The 22,064-nt window shown below is 46.7% G+C and overlaps 1 protein-coding gene across 3 annotated transcripts in view; it reads right to left on the bottom strand.

Moving 5' to 3' along the window:
* Nucleotides 1–22,064, bottom strand: part of Abcc1 (ATP binding cassette subfamily C member 1) — a 121,248-nt gene that overhangs the window by 22,950 nt on the left and 76,234 nt on the right. For 2 of the 3 annotated variants that reach the window (XM_032913105.1, XM_032913103.1), the window contains exons 12-19: nucleotides 19,525–19,728; nucleotides 15,658–15,804; nucleotides 14,580–14,667; nucleotides 13,795–13,870; nucleotides 11,286–11,412; nucleotides 8,838–9,014; nucleotides 6,530–6,697; nucleotides 4,774–4,966 (exon numbers count right to left, since the gene is read on the bottom strand). In XM_032913105.1, the coding sequence (XP_032768996.1) occupies nucleotides 4,774–4,966; nucleotides 6,530–6,697; nucleotides 8,838–9,014; nucleotides 11,286–11,412; nucleotides 13,795–13,870; nucleotides 14,580–14,667; nucleotides 15,658–15,804; nucleotides 19,525–19,728 (1,180 nt within the window). The remainder of the gene's footprint in view (nucleotides 1–4,773; nucleotides 4,967–6,529; nucleotides 6,698–8,837; nucleotides 9,015–11,285; nucleotides 11,413–13,794; nucleotides 13,871–14,579; nucleotides 14,668–15,657; nucleotides 15,805–19,524; nucleotides 19,729–22,064) is intronic. The other variant, XM_032913104.1, reaches the window with a different exon arrangement.

Below are 22,064 nucleotides of genomic sequence, written 5' to 3' on the forward strand. Positions count from 1 at the left end.
TGTCGGGAGAAGGATGACAAACTAGAGGCTCAGGAAGGAGTGACAACAGGAGGTGACAGACCCTTCCACTGGGCCAGCTGCACAAAGGTGAACAAGGCCACTCAGCTCCTGTGTGTCCTGGACACTGCCTCAGGGCAGTGTGGGACCTTTTCTCTGGGTGCTTCCTGTCCTTTAGTCTCCCTCACTAATGCAGATAGCACCATGACATTCTTTATAATTTAGTCTGTCTTTCCTGCCAGAGACTAGAACACACACTAGTTTTTATCTGTCATTCTACTCCCAGCTCCTAGTGTACCACATACACCAGGACAACACTGGAAAGGGACACTATTCAATACAGCTGACACTCTGTATACCTCTGATGAGAGATAATATGACTGACAAGTGACAGCCAGTGAGGAAGTGAAACTGACCCTCCAGTGCCTCCAGGGGTCAGAGCAGCCACCTCCTGCCCTCAGAGTCCATGAACATTTGCTGCAAAACCTGAGGGAAACAGGCAAACAAGCTCGGCTCTTCTATTCAGGTGGTTTTATAGCTCAATCCGCACAGGGATCTCTGAAGACACACAGTGGCAATGGAGAGTCTTAACTCAGATCTCATCAGAGCAAACACACTTGCCCACTGAACTTACCAGTATTTTTAAAATGAACACATTAACAAATGAAAGTCACAAAACATCTCTGGAGTCTCTCCTAGCACTAAGTTAGGGTCACTGACTCTACAAGCCAGGCACTGTCCCCTTCCCACACCATCACCTGCCTCCCTCAAGCAGACACTAAAGAATCACAATAGCTCTTGTACTCAGTAAGGTAGCCTCCTCTGAGGGGATAGCTCAACTGCCCCTTACTTTTTTTCTTTTTTGCCCCCAAACAGACCTGTACGATTTCAGCACCTCTAGCATCATTCCCAACATTTCAAGGTGTGAGGAAGACAGGAAGCTGTTGAGGGAACTGTGCCCTGCAGGAGGAACCCTCTGCATCTGCTGGTTAGGATGATGGCCAGGAAGTAGGGAGTCTCTGGTTTCCCAAGGCAAGAAACAGGAGCCTAAACTGTCTTCAAACCTGTGATCCTCCTGCCTGGACTGGGTGAGACAAGTCCATGTTACACCTGGCAGGAGGCAGGGTGGCTGAACCAGGGAAAGGAGCCATTGGGCTAGGAATGAAGTATTTTCACTGCCAAATAAAGTGGCATACATAGAAAATAAGAAACTGGGGTCAAGGAGAGGGCTTAGTGAATAAAAGCGCTCGCTGCCAAGCCTGAAGACCTAAGTTTGAATCCCTATAAGTTGTCCTGAGTGCCATACATACATGTGCACACACATACACAAACACACTGAATAAACATAGAACAATGTTTTAACATAAAAAAGGCAACTAAAAAACAAACAGTCCTCCATGTTGTGTACAAAGGGCCCTCACAGTTGGGTTTGGGGGCAAAACGAGGGGGAGACAGACAGACAGACTGCCTTCACAAACAGGGTTTCAGGGTTTGTAAGGGTTTCACTCTTACAAATCAAGTTGGAAATGGTAAAATGAAATACAGTGACAGAGATTGCCACAATCTATCACTTGTGCTAAGAGGTAAGGCCAATTCTGCCTGAGAACAAACAGGCCAGACTTAGGGCAGAAAAAACTCATTCCAATCAGATAGGAAGACCAACAAGAATGCAGGCCGTCACGCAGGCAGAAAGTAAGACACAGCTTCTACTCTTCCTCAAGACACAGCCTCACTGTCTCTCCCGCACACACTAACCTCAAACTCAGAGTCCTCCATCAGTCTCCCAGCGGCTGGGATTATAGTACTGTAGCTTTTCTTTCAGACCACTAGAAATAATTAGCAACAGCCAACAAGCAGAAGCAATCCCTGTCCCCACCCCTGTGGATAAGCAACTCTAAGACTAAAATACAGTACAGTACAATGGAGAATTATGCAACCACGGAAGGAGGTATGGCTGCGATGCAGACAAGCCTTAAAAATATGAGGCTGAATGCAGGCAAAAACACCATACTGCAGGCATGAAAAGTTCATAGCAGACCAGACAAGAGTATAGGAGTGCCTGCCAAGGAATGGGGACACTTGGTTTTCCTCTGAAGTGACCAGAATGTTCTAAAGTTAATCATTGTGGCTACAAGACAGTAAGAATGTTAACAAACACCAGTTGACACAAATTCAATGGACATAAGGTTGGTATGAATTACAGCTCAATAAAGCTTTTTTCTCAAACTCCCAGTGATCTACCTGCCTTAGCCTCCTAAGTGCTACGATAAGAGGTACCTATAATCCTGGCATCTTACTATGACATTTATTAAAAACCACTATGATATGCTGGGCATAGTGGCACATGTCTTTAATCCTACCACTTTGAAAATGGGGCTTTTTTTTTAATTTAAGGCCCACCTGATCTACACAGAAAGTTCCAAGCCATCCAGGACTACAAAATGAGACCCTTTCTTAACCTCCAGCAGTCCTGTCCTCTACTGGGGGTGGGGGGGACCTCTAGGAGCCACTGGTAATACCCGAATGCTGATATCGAAATGGGCCCCACTCCCCTAACATAAGACCAAACGTGGAACCTGCCCTGCTGTCAGTCACTCTATGCCCTTAGACAGATGTTTCTTCTCTGACATTCAAGGATTCAAGACTTCACTCATTTGGCCAAGAGATGTGGCTTGGTGGTTAAGAGCACCTGCTGATCTTGCAGAGGACCAGGGTTCAGTTCTCAGCACCTAAATGGCAGCTCACAAAGGTCTCTTACTCCAATTCCAGAGGATCTGACTCCCTCGGGTCTCCACAGGCACCTGCACACAGTGTACTCACATCCACACACACAAACATACACTTAGAACAAAAATAAACAGTAAGAGTTCCTCACTAAGCTTAGACTGAAATTCAAACCGACTCCTTCAAGGTCCTTGTGGGTGAGTGAGCACCTCACTGTCTCATTTCCTGTCACCCACCCTGATTCAATGTCTAGCCTGACCACTGCATCCTCGTGCCCAGGTCTTAAATCAAGCTGGCCCTCAGGCCTTTGCATATGCCTACATAGTCTCTGGGTTGCCTCCTCCCAATGCTGTCATCTCCTCAGGCTCCCAATGCCTATGCTGAATCCCTGGTCTGATCAATCTGTCTTCTACTTCTACATTTTAAGGCCTGCTAGGAAGGGGATTTTCATGTTATCTTATCACCGAACCTGACCTGTGTGTGTCCTCCTATAAAGGTCATATGAATACCTCACCCCCACCCTTAGACTGTTACAATGTCTGGGATAGAATCTTCAGGAAGTTTACTAAACCCAAGATATGACACAGTGCAGTCAAGAAGCCCAAATTCCACTTCACTGCTTTCTCCACAAAGAGGTGGCTGTTAGCCAGGCATGGTGGTACATGCCTGTAATCCCAGCATTTGGCAGGAGGATCAGATGGATGGAGAAGTGAGGGATGTGAAGATAAACTGAGAAGCCTAAGCACAGCACAATCCACAGCCTACAGTCAACTCCTAGCCTCAAAGCTCTTGACACAGGAATTGCTCTCAGTGGAGGGTATGCAATATGAGCTAAGAAAGCATAAGTATTTCATATACAGTAGGTGCTCCAAAAATGTTCAAATGGCCAGGTAAGTGGACAGCAAACATCTTTTTTCTTAGTGACACCAAGCTCACAGGCCAGTCCTTGAGATTGGAGGTTGCCACTTTGATGAGACTTTTACTCCTGGGAAACTGAAATGGCAGTGGCTCTGCAGCTCTATCTGAGGACCATCTACCTGAGATCTGTCTGGAGACATGTGGGATAGCAGACAGGTCCCAGAGAGGCTAAAGCTAGGTGGGACGCTGTCAAACAAGTTTCAAACATTTTACAATAGCTTTAACCAAAGAAAGATGTGCAGATCAATGGGGTGTCCCTGTGGGCTGCGAGACAGATGCGGGCGTGGCATCATCTCTGTGCAAGTCAACTAAAGCCACTGCTCCTAAGATGCAGGTAACCAGAGTCCTCTGAGGAGAGCTTATGTGACTAATAGAATACGAAGCTACTGAGAAGGCTGCAAAATGGTCCCTGACTCACTGACAGAGAGACCTAGGCTGACAGAGCCTGGCACTTGCTTCCTAAGTCCCCCAGCAATAAGGTCTGCAGGAACAGATTGAACTGGCACCAAAAACTCAGGCCAGTAGCAGAACCCAGGACAGTAGGTGAGGTAGCTGCAATGGCCTGGTCTGTGTTCTGTGTCAGAGGAGCAGTACAGCTGAGGCTATCAAGCTATCAGGACATCCCAGATGCCCAAGACTACACTAGTCACCAGGACATGCCAGGCTGCCCCTGCTGTCACATTGCTCTTTGGGAGTAGGGGTGAGGGGAGAGACCGACACAGGTCAGACAATCTCCAGGCCACAAAGTTCTGAGGAACATGGCCACCATGAGTGTTCACACTCTCCACATTAGGCCATATCATATGAGCCCGGTGTGTCCTAAGCTACACCATGGTTATCACTAGTACTCAGCCCCCTGAGGAATAGAGAAAATATATTTTTATCCCCTTTCTAGAGATTGAAGAACCGAAAGCCCACAGGAGAAAGTACTTTTACAGAAAGAATAGAGACTTACCTTGAGGTCACAAAACCAAAACCCTCTGTACTTAATCTGCAAGGTTAACCTGACCTACCTATTGGTCTCCAAAAGCCAGACGTTCTTGTTACCTAATACCTTCATGAACTGCACCCCTAGAGTGCAGGTTTTCCATAAGCAGCTATAATGACCAAGGCCAACTCTTGAAAGTCCCCTACCATTCTTACTGTCATCCTCTGAAGCCAGGTCCTGCTCAGTGTTGGCATAGGTCCGCACGAACTCAGCAAAGGCCCCATCCCGGTCTAGCAGCTCCTGATAAGATCCCATCTCTGAGATCCTGCCGCCACTCATGACAATGATGACATCCACTTGGGGCAGGTAGCTGATACCATGGGTGACCAGGATCCGTGTCTGAGGGTAAAGCATAGACCTGGCCCCATCAGTACTGTGGAGGAGACACTGTCAGAATCTCCTTAAAACTAGGAGTTCTCTCTCTCTCTCTCTCTCTCTCTCTCTCTCTCTCTCTCTCTCTCTCTCAGCAGGACTCACCCTGTTTCAGGCAGGAGCAGCAGGAGACAAAGAAAATAATAGAATACTGCTTGGTCTCCAGGGATAGACACAAAAAGAATCACACGCATAGAAGCGGTATTGGGGTAAGGGGGGTACAGCATAGAGAGAATGGTAAGCAAAGTGTTGGAAAGACTATTTGGGAAGGAAACTCTAAGAGGAAGACAAAAGCTACGAGTATGGATGAGGAGATAGAGAGGCCACCACACTATCTGCATTAGATAGCCCATTGTGTGTTTGCAGTACTGAGGTCTAAATTCAAAGCCTCTGCATACTAGGCAGGCACCCTACTACAAGGCTACATCCCTAGCCCTTGTCTTTTAAGGTAAGTTCTTGCTGCATAGGCCAGGCTAGCCCAACTCTCCCATCTCAGCCTCCTCAGTGCTGGGCTAGCAGGCACACACCACCATGCCTAACTCTGATGTTTATGCTTTAGACAGGAACTCTCCCTATCCACCCAGCCTAAACCCATCACAAAACTGGTCTATGCTGCACAGTCCTGCTTGTTTGCCATGCTGGGCAAAGGCATGTATATTAGACTATCAATAGATGATAACCAATCTCTTCTTGAAGAGCTAGGTGGTATGGTCACGGTTTAACAGTTGATACTCACAGCACACCATCTCTAAGGGAAAAGGTAGGAATACTTGCTTTGTGTTTCCTGGGTTTTTGAAACCACAGCACTCCTTTCTACACACATTGCTACTTTATAATTAGGAAAGAAGTGCCAGGATGCTCCTCCATGGCTCTAAAAAACAAAACCAAACCAGGATCACAGCCTATTTCCTCCCTGGCTAAGGCCGGCTGAGCCATCTTCCTACCTCAAGCTCTACCCTCACCCTCAAACCTATCATGGAGAAGGACAACAGCCATACTCAAGATCTGGATGCCCTCATGAGGAAGAAATTTCCTTTAACCAGTGAGGCAATCAATACGTACGGGGCGAACAGCTCACCTTATAAAGACCTGGTAGGACACCTGTCTTTGGGGAGCTGGCAGATGGCTCGGTTCATAAAATACTTGTCACACAAGGATCTGAGTTTGATCCCCAGAACCCATGTGAAAAAGTCAGACATGGTGGCACACCCCTACAATCCTGCTGTCAGGGAGGCAGAGACAAAAGGCAGAAGGATCTTTAGGATCAGCATAGCTTTAATCAATGAGGTCGAGGTTCAGGAAGAGATCTTGTCTCAAAGAACAAGGTGATAATGGTACCTGAGTAAGGACAACCATGATTGACTTCTGCCTTCCACCTGTATACACATACGTATATGCAAACCAGTATATACATACTGTACACGCCACGCGTGCACACACACAGAGGAAGCATGAAAGCAAGCCCAAGAATCAAAGACTTGTCCAAAGCCACATTGCCAATCAACTTTAGTACTGGCCCTGGGAGAATACCTTGTTCTTCAGTAGGCCCATGGGACCCACCACCTTCTCAAAGATGTGCTTCCCAACATGTGCATCCACAGCCGAGAGGGGGTCGTCAAAGAGGTAGATGTCAGAGTTACAATACACAGCCCGAGCCAGGCTCACACGCTGCTTCTGGCCCCCTGACAGGTTCACACCCTAGAAGACAGTGAGAACAGTGGATTTCTTGGGATCCTCAGGACCCCAGAACCATATAAAACAAGAATGGGGACAGAAGAGCTGCTGATAGGGGTACATGAACCCCAGCAAGTGCTCAGGGAAGGGCAGTAGACAGTCAGGCCTGCTGGCACATCTCTCAGCCCAGCTGATCAGAGGCTGAGAGGCAGGAAGATGGCAAGGAGGGCTAGGGGTACAGTTCAGTGACAGAACATGTGCCCAGTCTATACTAGGGCCTATATTGCCACAAGAAAGAGGAGGTGGCAGCTTTTGACATTTTGAAACTCATCAGCCTATAGAAGAGTCTATAGAAGACACAGCATGGATGGCAAAGACATTATTATTTGTATGCCTATTATATTATTATGTTGTAGCTGACATACCTACTATTACTGTGAGTGTTCTGTGGTGAGATTCACTCTGAGCTACCATTCTTATTAAAATCACATAGCAAAGCTGACGGCACCTAGGGCACTCAACTCACAGAGGAAGGGTTCAACACCGAGCAGCAACAACCCACTCGCAACAACGAGTGACCAACATCGTAGCCATGTACAGTTCAAACGCCCAATGACACCTATTGAGTAAACTGCCCCAACCTGTGCCAAGGCTGACCCTAGTAGCCAGCTCCCATGGTTTTTTTTTGTTTGTTTGTTTTGTTTTGTTTTGTTTTTGTTTTTTTTGCGGGGGGTGGGTGTGTGTGGCAGGGGTGCATATGGACAGTGCTAGGGGTATTGCCAGGGCCTTTGCCCATACTAAACAAGTATTCTACCACTAAGTCACACTGTTATCTATTTTTAGTATTTTATTTTGAGATGGGATCTTACTAGGTGGCCTAAGACTTCAAGGTTGCTTCAAACTCATGACTCTCCTACCTCAGCTTCCTGTATGCTGGGATGAGAGGCCCAGCTAAAAAGGTCCCTTTGATCTCAGCTTATTGACTTGAAGTAGATGCAGTACACAAAATCAGTCAATCCTTAACTCCCACCTAACTTTGGCACTGAGACTTGAAGGGGACAGTGTCTCCAAGTGCTACATGCCAGCATTAATAAACCAGGATAAGGCTGATAAGCTGGCTGCTGACCCACCCTCTGCTTGCTTTGAAGACACTGGCAATCCTGCGTTGGATCCCACATAATATTTAGACCCTTCAGTTTGCCTGGCACCTCCAACCTTTATAAACAAGGGTACTAGCCAAACCAAAGGATCTCCAGGTCCATGCCAAGTAAAAGACACCATGCATCAAGTAAGCAAGTTGGTGAAAGAATCCTTGGCAGGAGACAAACTCGGCTCTCCCAAGAGGTCCCTGTCACCATGGGTGGCTGCACATCCAGCACATACATAAGACAATCACTTGCACTGGAGCAAATGGGCTGAGAAACACACATAAGGCCCTCTTCAAAAGTGACAGCAAAACAGGTGACAGGACAGATTTAAGAGTCTCTTTCCCGGGGTTGGGGATTTAGCTCAGTGGTAGAGCACTTGCCAAGGAAGCGCAAGGCCCGGGGTTCGGTCCCCAGCTCCGAAAAAAAAAAAAAAAAAAGAGTCTCTTTCCCATGGGACTCAACATCAGGCAAGTCCTCTAAGCGTCCCTGAGCTTCCCTTTCCTTACCAATGCATTAGGAATCAGAACAAGCCCCTCGTGAGCTGCTAGACAGATATGTTAGGTTGAAAATGTTAGGACGGTAGCGGAGTGAAGAAGTGGGTGCCAGCTGGTCTAGAGCTGTGTCCATCATCACTCAGATACACATTCCCTAGGTGACTGTGTGACTGCCAAGGGAAGCCACTTCTAATGTCTTGTCCTGTGGGTGGTACAGTATGTAGCAAAGCACAGAACACCTTTGGTTTTTATTCTCTTAGACACTACACCACTGTGTGAAAGGCTCCCACTTAGGTAGCCACTGACACCTCAACTCAGACCACCGTACCAAGAGCCATATGGTATAGACCCTCACCAAACTTACATGGCTTGATAAAAGGAGCACAGCCACAGGCTAGAGACAGCTGGTCCTGACAGCACTAACAGGAGGACAGCATTTTGTGTGAAAGACCCTGAAAAGTGTGCACCTGTTTGTTACACAGCAGCAGCTGATGCTGCAAGCTGTACCCATGCCATACTCACCTTCTCACCAATCTCTGTGAGGTCCCCACTGGGAAGGATTTCCAAATCCGGAAGGAGGGCACAGGCTTCCATCACCGCCTTGTAGCAATGTTCCTGCAGGGGGCGCCCAAACAGTATGTTCTCTCGGAGAGAGTCATTCTGAATCCAGGCCTGCTGGGGCACATAGGCCACGGAGCCCTGTATGGCAGGCAGTGGAAAGGAAAGACAGATAGACTTGGTAAAAGGGCAACAGCAGACACCTGCCTGCGAAAAGAACCAACTGCCCAAACACAAACTACAAGGACAAGGACAGAGAAGGACACTGATCTACTGGAACAACATGGACAAGGAACAAATGAATCCAACTCCTTCAAGGGACAGAAAGACCAGCTTCACTGGACAAGGGCGACTTAGGTGTAGGCAGGACAGGCAGGACAGAAGGTGAGAGGGACCAGTTCACACACAGTTGGTATCATGTCCACTTTTATCAAAAAAGGTGATAGAAAGCCACAAAAGATTCTAAAGTAAGGGACTAGAAATCAATGACCTAAATCTGTATCTAAAACTCTCAGAAAAAGGACCCAAATTGCTACTTAAACATTCCAGTTTCTATGAGCCTCAAGTGTCAGGCACCCCAACTGTCAGGCTCACAAGATATTGAGCCACAGGCCATGTTTACCAAGACACTGGGGAAAACTAACATTCTGAAATCACCAGCTATAAATAGTTCTTGGTCACAGAACACCAATGCCTGGGATGGTGGGAACCCAGGAACTGTGAAACAAACTCCGGCATGGTTCTAATGGCAAGCAATTTCCCTTTGTCAACCTTGGGCATGTTGTCCACCCACTGCTGGGAAGAAACACCAAATATTTGTCTGGACCGAGATGCTGTCTGCTTACTTCAAAAGGGCACTAAACCAGCAAGGGAAGGATCTGGACTGAAATGAAACCAAGGCCACATCCCCAAACTTGAGTTCCCAGGGGAAGAGGATGCAAATGACAAACATACAGCAAGCCAGATGAAGTAAAATAGTTGGGGTTTTGTTGTGGTTTGCCCTGGAGTTATTTGTATTTTGATGCTAATTCCACTGCCCCCAGGAAGGCTGCCTTGTCACTACTCAGGACTCTCGGGACTACGTCAGAACCTTCTCCCCATTTAATTTGTAAAATAAAGGTAAGAGCAAGCTGGTAACTGGGCAGGGGAAGGGAAGTTGGAGAGAGAGGAGGAGCTAGTGGGGGTCGGAGGAGAAGGAGCAAGACAGAGCTAAAGCACAGGGCATGGAGAAATTGCAAATTATTAGGGATTTCACAGCTGGGGAATAGGATAGTGTAGTGGTAGATCTGCCCAGTCTAGGTACGAGCTTGTATTCACATTAATCAAGTTGTATTTTCTTTGCACAGGCATATTTGGGTTGGAAAGGTTACTGTTTTGATTTTTCATCTCCAGCTGCTCCAGAGGCTGCAGGTAACTCTTTGGATCTTATTTACATTGCAGGCAAAGACCTCTGAGGGAATAAAGCACAGGTAGAAAGGCCCCCCAAGGGACTCATTCTCACAGCAGCCTTCTACTCATACAAAGTTTAGCTCAACTCAAAGCATACTGGACCTCAAAGTTGCTAAATCCACACGCTTTCCCTCCAGGCCCGTATTAAGAATTCAAGTAACACTAGGGATTTCAAATGTGTTTCTTACACCAGGTTCTAAAATTATTATAGCCACATCAATCAGCACTGAAGTTATGCCCTATCTACAACACTCAAAATAAAGAAGCCAGACGTTCTATCTACAGAGACTACAGGTTGAAGTGAGAGTGGGGTTTGGGGATCCTTCCTTGAGGGAATGCTGGGATATCCTCCGGAGTTTTCACCCCTCCCTCCCTTTGTCCTGACATTTTCAGACAGATATATCATTGTATTTTGGTCATATTCACCATTGTGCCCCTCCCTTTCTTGGTTTCTCACTCCCTCAAATAGCCCCTTCTGTCTGTCTCTCTGTCTCTGTCTCTCTCTCTGTCTCTCTGTCTCTGTCTCTCTCTCTCTGTCTCTCTCTCTCTCTCTCTCTCTCTCTCTGTGTGTGTGTGTGTGTGTGTGTGTGTGTGTGTGTGTGTGTGTGTGTGTACAACACACACACACATTTAAAGTATTATTCAGCCAGGAAAATGGTTATGGCTGGATATCAGATAGAGTGAAATAAGACAAATTCAGAAGGAAGGCAAGAGCCACCAATGCCCACTCCTTGGCAGAACATCTAAGCATTCACAACCCGTTTACTGAACAGCTACCCTGGATCACACTAGCCAAGGCACTGGGCAAAGAAAGAAGTGGCTGTCACTGAAATCTTGCCTTCCTAGAGGAGCAGAGGATGGGTTTGGCAGAAGGGAGGGGCTGCTTCTTTTGACAGTTTGTAAGAGACACTGGGCTGAGGCTTCCTTCCAGACCATCTCTCCCCATTCTGGTCCCCATCCTACCTTGAGAGTCACATGTCCCTCCACTTTGTCCATCTCAGCCAGCAGGGCTGACAGCAGAGATGACTTCCCACAGCCTACCTGGCCCACCACGGCCACAAGGGCTCCATCAGGGATGGCGAAGGTGATGCTGCAAGGACACAATAATAAGGAGCCTGAAATGGCACAGTGTCCTACACCCTCCCTGCTGAAGGCAGCCAATGGCCATTGGCTGTGCTGCTCAGTGCCTGAAAACCTCCAAGACTCTGGGACAAGGTGGGCCATGGACTCAGGGGCCCAATGTAAATTCATCACAAAGCCCGGCCAACACAAAACCCAAGGGTTACATGTAACCCAAGAGAATTGATGGAAGGTATTCACTTCACTGGTTCCACAACACTTTGTCCCCAATGACAAGCCACCTCCAGGTGAACTCAAGTTCTCAGGTACCTGGAACAGGCTGAGAAAGTCCAGAGGATATAAGACCAGGGTAACAGGCCAGGTCTGGAGAAAGATTCAAGAGATTGAAGGGCTGCACAAAGAGACCAGAGCTGAGTTCCAGAATGACCTTACCAATTCTGGTCTTTATGTTTGTGTGTATACTTGTGGTGGCCAGAGGTCAATACTGTTTCTCAGGTTCTGTCTGCCTTGTACTTTTTTGAGACAAGGTCTACCACGAGCTTTGCAAATATACCAAGATGGTTGGGCAGTAAGTTCCAGGGATCTCAAGCACATATTGCTACACCCAGGTCCTCATTTTGCACAGCAAGCACTTTATTGACTGAACTATCTCCCCAGAACCTTCCACTCCCACACAGGTAAGGTCTCACATAGCCCAGGTTGGCTGCCAACTCACTATGTAAGCAAAGTTGATCCACCCCACCTGTTCCTTCTGCCTCTGCCACCCAAGTGCTGAGATTACAGGTGTACAGTACCATACTCATCTTTTTTTTTTTTTTTTGGTTCTTTTTTTCGGAGCTGGGGACCGAACCCAGGGCCTTGCGCTTCCTAGGCAAGCGCTCTACCACTGAGCTAAATCTCCAACCCCCATACTCATCTTTGAAATGGCCTGATAACAAATAGAAGTGATTGTCCACACCTTTAATTCCACCACTCAAGAGACAGAGGAAGGTGTATCTGTATAAGTTCAAGGCCAGCATGGTCTGCATGAGCTACAAGCTAGTCAAGACGACATAGTAAGGCTCGGTCTCAAAAAAAAAAAAAAAAGAAGGAGGGGAAGAAGAGGGGAAGAGGAAGAAGAAGAAGAAAAGGAGGAAACAGAGCTGTAAGTGCTACAGCCACAGAAGCTTGTTATCATGTATGACACTGCTGCTCCTGCATCTGACAGCTCAACACTGGTCTCTGTGCCCAGACCGGCCACACAAGCATTCCAGGCTCCCAAGCAGGGTCCCTTCCCTGGTACTTGTTTTAAAGCTGGCTAACTACAGGGATCAACTATTTGATTCTTCTGTGTATGCACATACGAGTGCAAGGTAGAGAGCAAACTCAGGTGTCATTTCTCAGGTACCATATTCATTGTTTTTTTTAAAGACAGGGTCTATCACTGGCCTAGAACTCACCAAACAGCCTATTGAGCTACACAAGTCTTCTTATTTCTGCTTCCCCAGTACTGGGATTACACGGTGTCACCAGGCCTAGCTTTTGTTATAGGGATTCTAAGGACCACATTCAGATCTTTACTTACTGAGTCCCCTCTCTAGACCCTGAAACACTCATTGCTGTTGAGTCTTTTTTACTGCACTTGTGAGGGGCAATGTCATGGGACCACTGTATGCAGAACACCCCAGAAGCAGCTCCTTCCTTCTCCTAGGGGAGACCAGGATATTCTTATAGGCTAAGAGGAGTCAAAGGTTAAACAGAAAAGACTGGAGATTCAAAGTGGCAGATCAAAAGGTCAGGAACCCTACATGCCTAAAAGATGAGGGCAGTGGGGTATTGGCGAAGGAAAGAGAAAGGCATTACAAATAAAGGAGGCAGGATTTAAGTTAGCCCTGCGAAAGATCTTTACACCCTGAGTAGTTGGTGGGATCAAAAAGGAAGAGACTCCTTTCTCTGAACAGTCTGTACTAAGCTTGATAAAATACAGCAGGCAAGCTGCCATGTCAGGAACAACTGCTTAGGGGCACAAATGACAAATGTGGTTCCAAAAAAGGGGTTGCACTGGCCTTGTGTTTTGGATTCCTTAAGGAGACTGGTTCACCAGTCCAGTCACAGTTACAACAGAGCTCTGCAGGCTCCGGAGACCCTGGATCATGCTTTGCCTGAAAACGGACCTTCTCACTGCCCCAAACCCCAAACTATCCTTGTGGTCCAGGAGCATGGTTTCCTGTCACAATCATCAGAAGGGACACCTATACCAAGCACCTTCTGAGCTGTTCCTCCCCACAATCTGAGCAGCTGTGACTGGACCTTATTCCAGATGGGTAAACTGAGGTTCAGAAAGGCAAATTTGGGGTCATAGAGTTGAAGAGTATTTAGAACCAGTGTCAGTGTGCCCACGTCCCAGGCTTACCCATTCAGTGTGGGAGGTTCATCCCTGGCCCAAGTGAAGGTTGCATTCTTCACAGTGATGCTATTCATCCCTCCACCTGGAAAACATTAGGGACAACATGTCAGGAGTCAACAGGTACACATACAGATGCCCTATTCTGGTCCTCTGCTAAAGCTGAAGTACCTCATTGGTTATTCAATGCTTGGGGACACACTCACATTTCTCAGGCTGGGAAGGCTGAGCATGAGCCAAGGACAAGGAGAAAAAGTTGCAGCCTCATGTAAACCTCTCTCCACCAGGGTATTATCATACCCTCCTCACACGCCATGTCCTAGGCTATCCTCTAGTTTAAAACCAGGGTTTTTTCTCTCACCTCTTGACATCTTCCCTTTCTGCTCCCTCCCTTTGCCCACCTCCGAGCAGATCAGTGACAATCGACTGAAAACATCTACTAGAAGGCTGCTCAGAAACAGGACATGCTGCAGGAAGGTGGGGAGGGGTGGGAGTTTGGCCAATGCCCACATTATAAGGTCCAGATTCCTGAGGATCCTACCCTGCTCCATTTCTCTCCCCTTGCTTTACTTTTGCTTCTGTCTCTAATGTTTAAGTCCCTTAATTAGCTGCCAGAAACACTTCCAGAGTGATAGGCTGCAGGAGGGGGGGACGGACACACAACATAAATAGGGAAGCCCCTTTCTGTTCTCTCTGCAGAGGTGAAACCTTGGGTTTTATAGGCAAGCTGGGCAGAGTCAGGCCCTGGAAAGGGCAGGATAAGGAGCCAAAGTGGGTAGAAGACGGGCACCCACCATCCTTGATCGACCATCGCTCGATGCTGTCTGGCTCCAGCTCCTCGTGAGACAGAAAGATCCTGAGACGCTTGAGGGACACGCTGGCCTGAGGAAGAAGCATGGGGTGTGTCACCCTGATAGCATCTGGGCCACCTGCCACCCTAAGCCTGGCACAGCCTTAGAATTAAACCTGACGCCCACAGAAATCACTACATGAAGGGCAGGGGCTTTCTTCAGCAATGGGATTTGGAAGGTAGCCACCTCTGAACTGGCAGACTGAGTTTGACCTCAACAACTTACTGGGTTCTGGGTCCTAATTATGGAAAGACAACAGACGCAGCACTATATATGGACAAAGGGTCTGGGTTTGCTTAAAAATCCTTCAGCACAGAAAGAATGAAAGCAGGAAGGAAGGATGGAAACAGGAAGGGGGAGAAAGATGGTCCTCAGCGTTTTCAACAAGCACATCAGGACCCATCAGCAAAATAAGTAATTGAGGAAGTAGACCAAAACATGTGTTTTTCAAAACACTAGCTTAAAGAGGCCAGAGGAACACAGAATAGTCTCGAAAGATTCTTTGAGATTAAAAGGGAAGTATTGCTGTGAAATCCACACCTCTCATCCAGGCTAGAGTTCTAGGCCAACCTAGGATTAAAAAGCCAGACATTCTGTGCCAAGGAAGAAAATGTGTTTCTCTCTCAGAGTACAGTCAAGTGACCCTTATTGCTGAGGTAGGAGCCATGCTGGGATAGTAAGTAGATTCACGCACAGGGCTCTACTGAGTCCTCTATGATACAACAGCATGAGCAATTTGGAAAAGTGTGATCAGGGCTGCACAAGTAAACCAGTGGGGCAGCATGGGTCCAAATGGTGCTGAGGAATCTGTGGACACCATGGGTTGGAGTACCCTTCCTGCTTCCTTGCCACCAACATGCCTATACAATGTTGCTAATGACCACAGGAGGATGATAACAGCTCCCATGTCCACTCCTGGTTCACACTGTCCCACACACACCTGTAGGCTGCTGCTGCTGAACATGGTAGGATTCTGAGAGTCCCTAGGTTACCCTCCTGGCCCCCTCTCTCTCATACACACCTGCACAATGCTGCTGATGACCATGGGTAGGATGTTGAGTGGGAAGCGCAAGATATTGAACAGGGCTAGGGATACAAAGGCTTTCTTTGCATCTAGGATGTTCTTCTCGTCCACAGTCACAAAGACAGCAAAGGTTGACAGAGCCACCTGCAAACAGAGCAAAGTGTTAAATTGTGGAGGAGCCACAGCTGCACCACCCCTGGAAGGGGTGGAGATTCAGTCAAGACAGACCCCTCCATAGTGTTTAAAATGGCAAAAGCCCAAGAGAGATGGAAAGGGGGCAGGTACAGAGACAGCACTCCTCCATCATAAAGAATGGACCAGAAAGATGGATAATCAGTTTGTCAAACACATGGCCACTGTGTAAGCATTCTTGGTATGCAGGTGACACTGGGCTCCATTCCAATGGTACAAAAATACAGCTCAATTGGTAAAGGGCTCTTCTAGCATGCATGGAGCTCTGAGCAGTGTATGAGACAGGTACAATGGTGTATGTCTACAGTACCAACACTAGAGAGGAGGAACGAGGAGGATCAGAAATGCCAAGTCATCCCTGGCTAAAGAGAGGATTCAAGGCCAGTCTGAGCTATGAGAGACCCAGTCTCAAAAACTTCTAATAATATTCCACACACTAGAATGTTAATTACTCCACCATAAAAAAAGAATAACGTTGTTATACACGCTATTACCCGAATGAAACAAAAAGTGTCATCGTGAGTAACAGAAACAAAAAGCAAGCTTCTTTTTTTATTCTGTGTACACTGAATGCTCCCAACAGGCTAACCTACAGGCAGCAAGTACACTGATGGTTACCAGAATTAGTGGGAATAAGAGAGTAGGAGTAACTTGTAACAAGCATTAGGTCTCTTACTGGGTAATGAAAATAGTTGCTGAGCATGCTCAAACCTACTGGAAAACTGCAAAGCTCTATGCTCATGTGGAGCTGCATTTCAGATATGAAAACGCTTGAAGAGGGAAGAGGATCCCGCATGGGGCTCGGCAAGCAAAGGCGCTGTCCACCAAGCCTAACCCAAGCTGTGTCCCTGAGAACACACGGTGGACGCACAGAACCCACTCCCACAGGCTGACCTCTGACCTCCACACACGGACCACTGCACACATGTGTTCTCTCTCCCTATCTCTCCCTCTCGCTCTCCCTGTCTCCCTTCCTCCGCTCCCCCGCCTCTAAAAAACACACACACACACACACACACACACACACACAGAGAGAGAGAGAGAGAGAGAGACAGACAGAGACAGAGACAGAGACACAGAGAGAGACAGACAGACACACACACAGAGACAGAGAGAGAGAAAGAGAGACAGAAAGACAGAGAGAGAGACAGAGAGAGAGAGAAACAGAAAGACAGAGAGACAGAGAGACAGACAGAGAGAGAATAAAAATAAAACTAACTGAAGTCAATGTGCTCTATTATAAAAGCCATGGTCTTGGCCAGCCCAGGGCCCACTGGATTACAGAAGTCATTTTCTGTCACCAAGCTGGTCCTTTTTCCAGTCATGTTTGCTCTCAGTCCCCATTAGGCTTGGAGTCTGATGCTCTCCAGGAAGTGGTCACACAGACACACCTATTAGCTGGACTGCTAGGTTTTGGGTGCCATAGGCTGTTGGTCATCATCAACAAAACGAATAACCCATACAGAAAAACAATGCCTTGAGAAACTGTGAGAGAGGCTCCAGAGAAAAAGACAGAGGGCCTTTTACCTCAGTTTGTCCCCTGGATTGCTCTTGGACATGATTCTATGCCTCCCGTGACAAACATTAACATTCAATTTGTATGATAGGTTTTTTTTGGTTGGATATCAGAATGTAGCTATAGAACCCAATCTGGTCGGTGTACCATGAATCTGGATATGGCTTTATGCCTTGCTTTTGTTTCCCAGATATGCAAATACTATGGTACATGCCAAGCAATTGTGTTTAGATTGGTTTGTCTTGAGAAAGTTCTGGAAAAGGGCTGTTCTGTCTGTTAATATTTAGCAAGTACTTATTAGCATTTATTTACATGTTTTTCTGGTCATGTGATCCAAGCAACCTTCCTAAGTTCACTGCTTTCTGTGCTACATTCCTGTATAAATAAAAGTACACTGAAACTGAAGTAAGGTTGTTTCCTTTAGACTATACTCTGCCCTATTCTTTCAGGTCCTCAGATCCCAGATGGAGTCAGACTTCTCCTACCTACATGTAGGTACCATGTAGATATTGCTATGCTAAGGCCCCTTTGCTCTGGGAACTGACACAGCAGGCCAAACTCTGATCACCAGAGTGTGACATACCAGTCACTACCCCAGGGGCTGGAAATTACTCTCCAGAAGGAATCCAGGCCAAATAAGAGGCAAGCAGCTTACAGATCACCAAAGAGTGTGCAAAACAGTGGCTTAGAAAACAGCACCAAGTGATAAACATGTATGCTCTGACGTCAGAACAAGAGGCAATGCATCTCTGTATGCCACACCTGTCTTCTATCACTGTAGGTGAATTATCACCCACCCTTAAAGCCAGGAACCTGCCAGCAGGAGGTTGCACAGACCACATATTTTCTCCTAATGTAGGCAGAAGCTGGGTACTTTGGCAGTGCCCAGGTCCCCACTAACAACTGGCTCCAACTGTTCCTTGCCAAAAGGCTCAGCAGACTGTCCTGGGAGCCCAGTGTTTTCAGCCTTTCCAGCTACTGTGGTTCCAGGGTGAACCCCTCCACAGGCCCCTGTGTTGGGACCCCTGCCTTCCAACTGGTACCCTGTGAACATGGGACCTTAGGGACACCAGGCTTAGCTAGCAGACACTGGTGTCTAGCATAAGCCTTCCAAAATATAGCCTGCCCTTGCTTCCTGATCTGCCAAAATGGAAGAAAGCCATGCTGAAAGCTCTTAGTGTACTGTACAAGCACAATGAACTGTTAGCTGTGATCAAAGCCAAGTCCTCCTCCATTATGTAGCCTCTGTCTGAGATTTTTGTGACAGCAATTTAAAACGTGACATATACCCAATGCAGTCATAATGTGAGGGACAATTTCAGAGGTTCAGAATCCTTCTCTCCAGTAATTTCTGGCTTTGGAATGGAGACAAAGAAATAGGATCTTTGAAGGCCATCATGTTCAATAACAGCCTAGAACATTTTATTAAGGCCCATCTTCAGTGGCCTAAGACCGTGTGTCCATTGCCAGATACATTCCAAAATTATAGTTTTGTTTATTGCCTGTGTCTGAAATGTCAGCTCTGGGGCAGGGGGAATCTGTGGACAGCCTGTCCCTGTTCCTCAGAGGGTCCAAGGCTATCACTTAGTACCCTGTTGCTCATGGTAATGACCAGATCACATAGGCAGTTCTAGTATGCTTCCTTGTAAGACTTTTTCAATGAAGAATGGAAAGTTCTGCATTCTGAAACAGTTGGCTGGCTAGACCAGCCACATGGAGCTGCCAAGGGTGCAATTAAAGTGGGCTGAGGGCATCAGCCTGGGAGAGGAAGTGATGGAAAAGACCTTGCTCAAATGGCCATCTTTTGTTTGGTTAGCTTCATGGTGACAGGGATGGAACCCAGGACATTATACCTTAGCAAATGCTGTGCTCCTGAGGGAAACCCCAGCCCTGAACTAGCAGCCTTTGGGGAAGAGTTAGGTGCTGGCGTAATGGCAAAGGCACTTGTTGCCAAGACTAACAAGCTGAGTTAAAGCCCTGGAGCCCACAGTGGAAGGAGAAAATTCTGGTTGTCCTCTAGCTTCTGTATGTGTGCTACAGCACTCATATCTCTATACACAGGCACACAAATACAGAAGCTTGATTTTAAAATTTTACAAATATTTAGGTTAAAACCCCAAGAAGACATTAAGAACCACCATCATTGCTGGACTCACCAGGAAAGGGGTGCAAACCCATGTGAATGTGCCCACAGCCGCCAGGTAGGCAGATTTCTTCAGCACCTTCAGCTCCTCCTGCCTGATGTTCATAACTTTGTCCTGGAAAGCCAGCTCCCAGGCGTACAATTTGAGTACTTTGATCCCATTGAGGATCTCGTTCATCAGCTTGATTCTGTTGTCTTTGCTCTTCATGTGTGCCACCTACAGGAGGAGGGGAGATCAGTGTCCTGGACCCGAGGGATATCTGCAAGTAGAAATGGCTCATCCCAGAAGATGAGAAAGCTGGTCCTGGACCTCAGGAGCCATAGTGTCAGTTCCCAGACCATGGCAAGAGATTTAACCATTATAAATGCTGAGGTTGGAATCGACTGAGAGACCAACTCAGAGCGGAGGGATAAAGGTGAGACAAACCTTGCAGGCATTCAGAGATAAGACGCCACCTTATGCTGCTGATGCAAACAGGAAAAAAAAAACAGATTATTCCTCCCTTGTTTTTTCTTGTCCTTCCTTCTTTTCCTCCCTCCCTTCCTCCTGTTTCTCCCCACCTCTAGCTCTCTCTTCTTTATAGGGTTTTACTCTAAGCCCAGGCTGGCCTTGAACCCTAGTCCTCGTGCCTCAGCTTCCTAGCTGTGAGACTGACAAGAGTGTACCAACACATATGCTATTTTTCTTTTTCTCGTAACTGATTTCTAGCCACTCCCTGGTCATTAAAACATTAAAATGTGCCTGGTCCAGCTGGCACTGGTCCTGACCAACTACAACAAAGACATACAGCTGTTAAATATTTTAAAACCATTTGGCACATCACCCTTGGCAGACAACTTTCTAAGCATTTCGTACATAGCCATTCCCTGCTCAGCCAGGTCAGTGGCATCACTAGTCCTGGGTTACATACTGGGGAGCCACAAGCAACTAACTAAACCTGAAAACAAAACAGATAAGGACATTTTTGGAGGTAAACCACTCGGGGATGCCTACTTCATATCCCAAACCTGTCGGCTGGCCTGCTCCATGACATCAGCCTACACAACCACTCTCTACCCGACCCCATCAATTAGTCATCTGGGCCCATCAGTGCAGCCAAGGACAGCAAACACCAAATAATAGGGCAGAGAATCATGGAAGATGAAAAATGTGGGTTGTGAGGAGCCCATGATCCATAAAGAGCATTCACCACTACAAACACCAACTGGGTAAAAACTCATGGCAAAAATTACCACTTGAATGCTTTAATGGGACTCCTAAGTATGTGAACACGGAGGTCTCTATTTCTGGGCTCTTTTCCTTCTATTTTTTTTCAATTCTAAAGTGTTACTTTTTTTTATCTTTTCATTATAATATATTAATATCTTTATCATCATATTTCCTTAGAAGCCTATTTGTTCCCTGATGAGAGAAAGAAAGGAAGTGGATCGAATGGGAGAGGAGGTGAGAAGGAACTGGAAAAAGTAGAGAGAGGAGAAACCATATCAGGATGTATTATGTGAGGGAAGAAAAAAATCTATTTTCAATGAAAGGGAGAAAAAACTTTTAAAACTTAAAATAAAAAGTACATCATTTCATAACAAGCCTAATTATACAGTTAGTTAGAGATTAAAATTGTATGTGGAACGTTCTAGAGGTAAATGCAAGCATGGTGGTGCAAGCCTGTAATACTGAGTTTGGGGCAAGAAGACTCAAAGTGAGTCCAGCATAGGTTACAAGATGGAAGGCAGGAAGGCAGCAGGCAAGCAGGCAGGCAGGCAGGCAGGCAAGAAATTACTAGAAGAATCCAATGTGTTCACAGTGGCCAAGAAGGTAGGACAAACTACAGTCTTGTGTGGTGTAAAATTGCTATAATAGAAAAGCACTTACTATGTTAAACCACTTTTATAAAACAAAGTGTTTCTCAAAATAGTCAACACAAGACAGTCACCAATAGATCAGCACAGCACATAGTAAGTGACCAATAAAAGGCTGCAGAGACGGCTCGAAGGACCCAGGTTCAATTCCCAGCACCCAGATGGCAGCTCATAACTGCCTGTAACTCCAGCTTCAGGAAACCTAACACCTTCACATAAACATACATTCAGGCAAAACACCAAAGCATGTGAAATAAAAATGAATAATTAAATAAAATAAGTGACCAGCATGAGAAAAAAAAGGGGAAGGTGCTACTAATTTTGTTTGGGAATGGTAGAACCCAGATATTTTCTCATGGTGAGCAGTGTTGCTCACCGGGGCATCAGGCCTGCCCCATTATTTTACTCTTGAAAGCACAGTGATATGAAAAATTACTAAAAGGAAGAGAGGGAGGAGGGGAGGGAGGGAGGGAGGTTTGTTCCCAGCTACTGTGATAGAGTCTCTGCCTGCTCAGACCAACTCTAGGGTACTAGCAATGGCTGTCCTTTAGCAAACTTGCAGACATTTGAAGGCCACTGAGGGAAGCAGTATCCCTGTATTATGACACCTATAATAGATCAGGCTGTCTATCCTAGGCCCAAGCATCAGGAAACTGGGCGACCCTCACCTGGAAAGACCCAGGCCAGGGCTCAGAA

The sequence above is a fragment of the Rattus rattus genome, chromosome 9 (assembly GCF_011064425.1).
Source record: "Rattus rattus isolate New Zealand chromosome 9, Rrattus_CSIRO_v1, whole genome shotgun sequence".
Taxonomy (NCBI): domain Eukaryota; kingdom Metazoa; phylum Chordata; class Mammalia; order Rodentia; family Muridae; genus Rattus; species Rattus rattus.